We start from the raw sequence: 9,628 nt of genomic DNA, 5'->3' as shown, positions 1-9,628 counted from the left end.
GGAGTTTCTCCATTTTCACACTTTCATTGCTAGGGAGTGCAAAGCTAAATATTAAGCCCTTTTACTTTTATGGAATAATCTGCTTCTCTCCTTCCTGAACAGTTTCAAATTACTTTCACTTTTCCCTATAAAATCCACAGAGCACAGTTAAGCACTCCATTCCCACTAATTTCATAGTGCATTTGGAGAAACTCTGCATGCATCACGAGAGACGAAAGAGCATAATGGGTGACCGAGGCCGGGTTCTCGATGCATGCTTATAATGTACTAAATTATTTGGGGAATGCTGCCATTGTGTTCCCTCAAGAGTAAGGTGACACTGGGAAACAATTTTTTTCAAGGTAATAATTTAAATTTATTTTTTAAAGAAGAATACAGCATTGTCTGATTGATCTTATAAGAGTGAAGGCAACAGTCAATCATTTCTCTGGCTCATTCATTCAGTCCTTGAGCAGAACTTAAGCCAAGGTTACTTTGGTAGGATTTAAAGCAGTGAGACATATGTGAATAAAATTATATTAGGTCTATGTAATTCTGAATAATAAAATAAAGATTAAGATGGCAATATGTCCCGCAAGTACTGGTATTTAAACTTTAAAAATCAATCAAGAGAGAAGATTAAGTGGTGTTTCTTTGGCGCTAAAAATGTAAAGCTAGTACCAAATTGTTCTATTTTCACAGATTTAAGATACAAGGAATGATATTTAAAGACATTAATGTGACTATTAGCCCTTTCCGTTTGTAAAGACGTCCTGTGAAGTACACTTAGCAGAAATCCCTGAGGATATTAAATACTCTATTAGTATCTTCCTTCAGAAACAAAGAGGGATAATTTAAAAGCTTTGCGAGACATAAACACAGTCCTTAGCACAAGCAGAACCCGTTTCCAAGGCTCCCTCTGCAGTTTGTAAAAACAGGACACCTCAGGCTCCATGGTGCAGCAGAGTCACAAGACGAAATACTCTAGCTGTCCTTCGGCAAGCTAGTAAACCACTCGCTTATGGTCTGCCTGTTCTGTTTTAGCCACTCAATATTGTTCTTCACTGTTTCCAACACTTGCTGTCTAGATTGTTCTCCAGCTCCAGCATTTGGATATTTTGCAAAAAAGCTCTCCATCTAGAAAAGAGAAGGAAATAATTAGAAGAACCATTTGAGGTCCATCTCTTCATGAATTCTATTTGGAAACTGGCTTTGTTTCTTCACGTGGGGAATTTGTTATGACTATAGCTCCTGGTATATCACTCAGAATGGGTCTGCCAAGCATGTGAGCAATCACTCCTCTTGATTTTGGGCCCACGAGAGCCAGTTTAACCACAAGAGGCTATGATAGGGAAGGAGGGCATCATGCCATGGTTAGCATGTTCACATTTGTGGTTTGCTCTACTGTCTGTGTATTCCCCAAAGTGTCTCATGGACAGTGTGGCCTGTGGAATGATGGTTTTTCTCCAGCTTTTTTACTTTAGAGGTCTGGAGAATTTCCCATACTTTCAGTTCATATCCTAAAGACTTGTAAGAAAAATCTCTCTTCAGCATGGTTCTATACTTCTACCCTTCAAACTACCCCTAAAACTCAACTGGAGTATTATCTGCCATTTTCAAAACTAAGAATTATTTTATTTCTTAACATATGCAGCAATCTAAACATCTCCATATCTAATACACAGACATGAAGAGTTCATGACATCTCTCTTTGTCCTACATTAATGGACATACTGTTTCCTCCGCTGAAATTTCAGAGATTTAGGATTCATTTCGAAATTCTCAAACTATCAATTCTGAATAGACTCAAACCTCAATCAACTTATCCCAGAGTCACCAACAGCTACCAGGGTAGGAGAGACATGCTACCCTCGCGTCTGTCAGCCAGTCCCAGTCTTCCTGGGCCTTTCATTTCTCGGGTTCTAAACCTCTTTGCCATTTGAATCATTTTTCAAGGTAGTAAAAAGAAGCAGTGTGTAACTGATTAAATACAAGGAGTTTCTCTTTCTTCTTGTGTCTGGCATTTTGTCAGAGAAACCACCACAAATCTTTGGGAGAACAGCTTAAGCCTGTTCCTTCCTAGACAAGTCAAAAGTGACCTGGCTCCCTACCTCCCAGAGCTGCAGCTCAGTGTTGAAGGGCTCAGCAATGGTGACGATCCGGCCAAGTGTTCTGTCATTGAGTGTGAATCTGTAGAGGAGCGGAAGAGAGGAAGAGATGACATTAGTGTCCTAGTATGATCTTTTTCCTAGATGGAAAAGGTATATGTGTGGGTGTGGATGGGAAGTACTTTTCTGAAGAAGCTAAACACAGTAAGAAATTATGATGGCTCAGGTAATGAAAGTGCCTTCCATGAAAGCCCAATGCCCTGAGTCCAACCCCCAAATCCCACAATGGAAAACAAAAAACAACTCCTGAGAGCTATCCTTTGACCAGTACAGGCGTACAACCAATAAAAATTTAAAAGCAAACACTTGTAATCATATTCAGGAGTAATATCTACAAAGTTCATATTTCTTCTTGTGTATAAATTTCATATCATTTCTCAGGCATAGTAGGAGGCTTGTTATGTGCCCCCAAATACTTCCATTCCTCTTGGGTACAAGAGCTAGAATTATGGGTGGTTATGAACTCCTTGAGGTGAGTCCTAGGAAATGAACTCAGGTCCCTAGCAAGAGGAGTAAGTACTCTTCCCTCTGCACAGTTTCTCTAGCCCTAAATGTCTCTTTCCAGAATTGCCTATTCTACATAAGTACATCTAGCTGACATTTTTCGGCTTCAGTTTACTCAAATTTTAAGTAGCATCTGACCAGAGACCATCTCTCCTTCTTGCCCTTTTAAGAAAACCATAGACATATATGTAGCAAGCTGAACCCCACCAGAAACCCAAGCATCGTCCTCATCATCTCACTCTCCTCTTTTATTTTCAACCCCTCCATGTTCCACGAGTCTTTCATATTCGCCATGGCTCCATGGTCCAGTTTATCGCTGTCTTTTGCTGCCGGTTGCTCTTTGCTGGGACTGCTGCAGAAGTTAGCTGTGTTTCCAAAATCCACTGTGATCTCCTAGTGCCCATGCTTCTCTGTTACCAGCGGAAGCATTCATTTTCAAAGTAAACCCATCATTTATGCAAGTCATAGTTATTTGAATGACCTACGATTTATTAATTATTGTTGTTTCACTCTTAGTGACTAAAAATTAAAAGAAGTATTTGGGAACTAGTAAGGAATACAATGAATAAAAACTGCAGATACTTGTGCAAACACTGCCTACACAGGAACAAAATATGTTTATCTCATGGCCCAATATCATATGAAGTGCAAAAAATATGGGGAAACATACTATGCCTGCATCAAAGAAGCTAAAACTGTATTAAGAATTTAAGTATACCTTAAGCAGCCTGAAAAAGTTAGATGAGGTCATCGTCTTTGACTTCATATTTATATACCTAATATTACATCATTCAGAAATCATTTTGATGTATTCAAAACTTATAATTGGGTGTTTATTAAATTATTCTGAGATAATGTTTAAATGTTTACATTATGCTCATTTTGTCAAAATTGCTGATTTTTTTTCATCTGTAACAAGCCAAAATCGAATTTGGTTAAGCCCGACTACAAACCTACTGAACTCATTGTGATTCAGTGTCACCTAAGGGTTTAGAAGACACAGGGACAGAGTCATCTCCCACAGATACTGGAGCTTTGTGGCTAAGGCTCAAACCGGAGAGCACAGTAGTGACCCAGCAAACAAGTTATAAAGGTCACATGAAAAAAAGCTTGAGAGAAAAATGGATTATTTATTTGAGGGCAACAATAAATAATCCAGAAATAGAGACAGTAACACCACTCAATAGAAAATTTGGAAATCATTCAAGAGTTTGGAAATATTTTAATAAAACTTGGCTCATTTCTGCTTAACTTGTCTCTTATTAGTTTTTCATTGGAAAATTTTGTCTTCAAGTCAAACATAATTAACATTGCTTTTTGTGTAACAGACATGTGGCTATTGTATGATCTTGTGTTGGAGCCATCTGTAATAATATCTCATGAAAGTTAGAGCATCAGACAATGAAGAAATAATAAAAGCCTTGAGCAAGGTCTGTGGGCCAAGCTCTGACAATGGTTAATCAACTCATTGTCCTCACAAAACAGTTTAGTCTATAAGATCTAATATGTTTACTTTAAAGACAGATGTCTATGGTCTCTATTACAAGGTAAACCCTATATTTTCTAATTATTAATTGCTAAGATATATAATAATCTTTTCACAACAATTTAAAATTACACATTGTGTTTCATTTATATAAATTTCTTGCAGCGTACATAGACTTTCAGCTAACACAAAACACACAGTAGGCATCATTAGGCATTTGTCTTTCTAAATGGAAAGTACTCCTCACACACGATGAATTCCGAGGCCCAGAAAACACGTTATGGTTGAATAGATTTACTCAGACCAAACCAAGCCTTTCACTGAAACAATTACAGACTGGTGAACCAGAGATAGGAACTCAAATGTGCACATGAGTTCAGGCGGTGGTAGCACATGCCTTTAATCCCAGCACTGGGGAGGCAGAAGTAGGCAGATCTCTATGAGCTCAGGTCAGTCTTGTTTACATAGTGAGTTTCAGAACAGCCAAGGCAGTTAGTTACACAGAGAAACCCTGTCTCAACCAAACAAAACAAAGCAAGAAATGGGTAAACGGTGACTCTCTAATCACAAGAATAGAAATGACAAAACTCTATCATAAACAAGCAAAAGCAATGTAGCACACTTTAGTTGACAGCTAGAGATACAATGTATAGGGAAAAAGAAACACACCCTGAGCAGAGCCAAAGAAACACACTTGGGCCCTGTAACCAGAACCAAAGAAATGTACCCTGACCCTAAACCAGTGCCAAAAAAAAATACACTTTGTCCCTGGATTCAGAGCTGGTGAAAGAAATACACCCTGGTCCTAAAACTAGAACCAAAAGGCTAAAAAGGATCAGAGAAAGAAACACACTTTGGCCCTGAAACCAGAGCCAAATCTGACCCTAACCCTGTGCAGAAAACTAACCAATCCCTGAGCGGGAGATCTAAACTCAGGGATTGAAATCTGACCAATCTTCACCCTGGAAAACTCTGCCCCCTAAGAAGCCCTATATAAACTCTGTGTCTGTTCAAGCTTGTAGCTGTTCGTGCTACCTGGCTGTCCTCTGCCACTCTGACAGAGAGCAGCCACTCTCCTGGATTCTTCCCTTCCAATAAACCCCTTTGATGAGCTTTGGGTAAAGACCTTCTTTCGTGGTGGAGCAGAGACGACTCTAGGCAGAGCACAGCTAGCAGGGCTGTAACACTTCGGCTGGGGGAAACTTTCTCTTGGCACATCGGAGTTGTTACACTTGGCTTTCCACTCTCCTGGAGCAAAGCTAAACTGTAGCAACTTCACCCTGGCCAGAGCAAAACTGCTGCACTGGGCAAACATCCCCAGCTGGAAGACCCTCTCCTGCCAGAGCAGACCTGATACACTGGGGAAGCCTTTCCCTGAGGCGGGGCTGTGAGCTGCTATGCTTACTGAAGCCTGTGGTAGTCCTTGGCTCCAGAGCTCCAGGATACCTTTCCACCTGAGCTGTGTAACACTTAGTATTCTGTGACTCCCGAGTGCCAGAGTACCTGTCCCACCTGATCTGTCGAAATGCCTGCACAATGTGCATCTCAGAAGGAAAGGGAATATAAGCAGACACAGTGGCAGTAGCGAATTGTAAGAGAAAGGAGGGGGTAAATTCATCCCAGTGGCTGTACTTCTCAGAGGACAGCGATTACCAGGAAAGACTAAGACAGACAACAAGGAGACTTCCTAACATGAGGCTTCAGGTGGAATTACCTTTCATCAATGTGTACACATTTATTTGGGAAATGTATTTAAACTATATTCTATTTTATATTCAGCCTAAGAGATGCTTTTTTTTTAAACAGAAATTGAGCATTTAGAGGGCCAGAGCCAAGAAGAGCAGCAGCACATGCTCTGAGTGGGGCTAAAGAAATAAGAAGCCTGGGGAAACATCCCTCATCTGTTCTGCTCTTCTTTTGTGATCGGTAGTTCCCATTTTCCAAGCTGCATGAGGGTGGGTCAGTCATAGAGTGTGTGCTTTGTGCATTGTAGACAGAAGGCCCCCAGATCCTCCAGTCCTCAGCACCAACAAACCACACACACACACACACACACACACACACACACACGCACACGCACATAGACACACACACACACATGCATGCACGCACACACACACACACACAAGCAGATGTGCATATGCCAAATCTCCACCCACTCACCTCCAAAGTACTATTGCCTAAGAAATGTTGTTCTCTTTTAAGAAGCCTTTGGGACACTTAAAGTTTATTATCTGGCCAAGGGAGACGGAAGTTGCTCTACCTATGGAGTTCTGGAGACATAGTGCTCTGCTTGGAGCCCAGCTCCAGGAACTCCCACCTAGCTTTCAGCAAATAGTAGCTGAGAACTAAACATGTATCTGACATTTTGCTATGTATGGGCAGAAATATATGAACTTGTTTTAGTTAAGCAAAAATCATGTGATCTAGTTCTCTCTCTAGATCTCAGAATCTTGTTGATCAGCTGGAAACAGTAACTTCCAGGAAAAAGAATTATACCTAAAATCAACAGAGCTGGAAGGACAGTGTTGTGGTTCTTTACCTCTGGCATTATGCCGTTTTGGTATGGTACAGAATTCAGAGAAAGTTCACCAGAGAGAAAAAGAAGCACCTCTAGAGAGTGTCACACAAAGAGAACAAGGAGGCATCATCTGAGTGTCCCACCTGTTGACCAGATAGTCCCAATTGAGTTGTATCCAGTTCCAAGCCATGGTCTTCCCATAGCTGTTGTATGAGATGTATCGGATGACTGTAAACACATCCTGACTTTTAATAATATTCGGGTCTTTGAGCATGTCCAGATACCTAAGTGAAGACAGAAGAAAACTTCTTTAAAATAAACTGCGAATGTAAACTATCATCTAAATTTCAGGACCACAGCTTTCATCCTGGCAGCTCAATCCTTGAGGCACCAACTGACAAAATGAATTAAATATGACACATGGGAAAAAAGTCTATAAAAATTAGTTTATTTAATTTTTTTTAAAGAATTGATGTAAGTCGAATAATTTTAGTTAGGTGATGTTAAATATTAAAACTATTATTGAAAATTAAACTAATTTAAAATTTAAATTATTTTGGAAGCACCAAAACAATTAAAACAAATTTTAGTGATTACTCTAATAAATGAGCATTTATTGAATTGGAATACACATACTTACTTGTCTATTATCTCACTGAATTTAAAAAAAGTGTGTGCTAAAGAAAAACTCTAGGTCTTATTCTATAGGTCAGATCTTAAACTTGGCTTGCTAATGTAAACTGCATGGTTAGATTAGCTAGCTATAATTATAGTGTAATACAAATTAGTTAAGGATGAACTAAAGAACAGATGGGTAGATGTTCCTCGATGTTATACTGTGGTGTTAACCTGAGTTGACTTTCTAAGTCCATATTGCTATTAGAACTATTTCTATCTGAATGCATCACATACTTTGTTTACTATGAGAATGACACCTAAAAAATACCTATATCAGACATATTCTCATAATATCCTTGTCTTGTTCCATGGCTTCCTACCTGCTGGCTTAGACCACTCCTATTTTTAGGGAAGATAAGGGTAAAAAGGATCACTGTTCAACTTTGAGATGTGAGATAGATTAGAGAGATGTATCCTTTATCAAAGAGGAAAGAAACTTATAGATTTTAACATTTTAAGCACACCAACATCAAGCACACTTAATATTGGAGTCTACATATAAAGTGGTCTGAAAGTTCTGTAGTTAAAGGCCTGGTGCCCAGTTGTTAATGTACTAGAAATAATTGGATCATGATGATGCTGTCTTCATCAATGAATTGATCCATTGTGATGAATGCCTAATTTAACAGGCTGGGAAGAGGTCCTGCTTAATTGAAGGACGTGGATCACTTTGAGGGGTATACATTGCCAACCTCCTTCTCTGCTTCTCCCTATTTCCTGACTGCCATGTGGTGAGCAGCCTTCCTTCTGTTTACTGCCATGTTTCCACCCTCTGTCAGTCCTAAGAGCATTGAAACATAAACTCAGATCTCTGAGCCCTGAGCCAGAATTAATCTTTCCCTGCTTTAAGTTGTTTTCCTGGGTATTCTGGCACTGTGAAAGAAAAGGAAGACATTTGACCCCAGAAATTTACCATAAGCAACACTGGAGAAAACTCAGGCCTTAAGTTAAGCTCATATGCTACATTTGAATATACTACCATGTCCTTTCAGTCTTTAGGGAAAGTTCTGCCCATCAATATCTAACTTTGTGCAATGCCCCTTGTGGAATGGGAGCACAACAATACGTCCTAGGCAAGATCAAGTGACTCGAGTAAGTGATTTAAGGAACACACATGCTGCTTTGGTTTGTTGTCTGTGGGGGTGGGAGGACCCTAGAAATATCTTCAGTCTCAAAAAGAAACATGCAGGGATTCTGAAAAAGCCTCAGGGCAAACCAAAATGTTACACAGCAAAAGGACTTCAGGAGTGGAAGGATATGACTGTGACCACAGCACTCATGTCCAGAAGACAGCATTCTAGAAGTTAAGATGTGACTAGATAAAACCCAACAGTCTTTGGCCCAGGACCAAAATAGGTAAATACCTTAGGGGAGACCAATAAGAAACAGAGCATCCCTTTCTCGTCACTGCAAAAGGACATGCGTCTTCCTTGCGTAACAGGAAAGGGTACAAGGGAGGAAACAATAGGACACTTACTTTAACAGACTATGTGAACTGGGGTTTGCATTTAACAACTCATTTAAAAACCAAACTTGCAGACAAACACAACAGGGTCAATGGTTCCTCATTGTACTGGCTTATAAAACCAATTGGCTAGAAAACAAAGGTGGCCACCTTTTTAAGTACATGTAGTTGTACATATAAACCCACTTTCATGTGAAATATAGCACATTTATCATATGCTTCAGACAAGCAGGAATTCCAGGGCATCCCTCACTTCACCTCAAACATGTCACCAAACCTTGTGTTATGGTCATCACTTGAGTTCTGGAAGACTCTGTAGATGCTTGGAATATCAGTCTCAAATGTGAATATTGCTTCAGATTCACAGCTCATAAAGACCACTAGCCATAAAAACCACTTTCTATGGCAGATGGTGCAGGGTGGAACAACTTGTCTTTCTCAACTAATGTCTTAGAGGAATATTTTGTCACACTTGGCCATTGAAATCAAGAAAATATACTGATGTGGTAAGCCCTGAAGTTTGTGTGTGGGGGTGTGTGTATAATTTTTCTTCTACACCTGCATGCACAAGAGTCTTTTCTAAAACATCTAAAGTAGTTACTCAACTCCTTGACACATGTAATTAGCACCATGCCATCTAGTGTAATGCCTCGACATGTGTCAAGGTGGTTATGGTCTCTATTTCATCTAAAGCAATTTTGTTTTATTTATTTTAATTATTTTATGTGTATGGACATCTTCTTTGTATGTGTGTCCATGCATCACTTGAGAGCCTGGTGCCCCTAGAGGCCAGAAGAGGGCATGAGTTCCCCTGGGACTGGAGTTAA

At 39.8% G+C, this 9,628-nt stretch overlaps 1 protein-coding gene across 2 annotated transcripts in view; it reads right to left on the bottom strand.

Annotated features, from left to right (window-relative positions):
- Positions 1-330: 330 nt before the first annotated feature.
- LOC101830901 (glutamyl aminopeptidase) overlaps positions 331-9,628 on the bottom strand; it is a 75,200-nt gene continuing 65,902 nt past the window's right edge. For both annotated transcript variants that reach the window (XM_040751801.1, XM_040751802.1), the window contains exons 18-20: positions 6,802-6,942; positions 2,091-2,169; positions 331-1,116 (exon numbers count right to left, since the gene is read on the bottom strand). In XM_040751801.1, the coding sequence (XP_040607735.1) occupies positions 964-1,116; positions 2,091-2,169; positions 6,802-6,942 (373 nt within the window). In that variant the 3' untranslated portion in view covers positions 331-963. The remainder of the gene's footprint in view (positions 1,117-2,090; positions 2,170-6,801; positions 6,943-9,628) is intronic.

This window comes from Mesocricetus auratus, unplaced genomic scaffold, assembly GCF_017639785.1.
Source record: "Mesocricetus auratus isolate SY011 unplaced genomic scaffold, BCM_Maur_2.0 Super-Scaffold_100009, whole genome shotgun sequence".
Classification (NCBI taxonomy): domain Eukaryota; kingdom Metazoa; phylum Chordata; class Mammalia; order Rodentia; family Cricetidae; genus Mesocricetus; species Mesocricetus auratus.
Note: the sequence above shows the minus strand (reverse complement) of the source record. Positions and strands in the feature narration are given on the sequence as shown.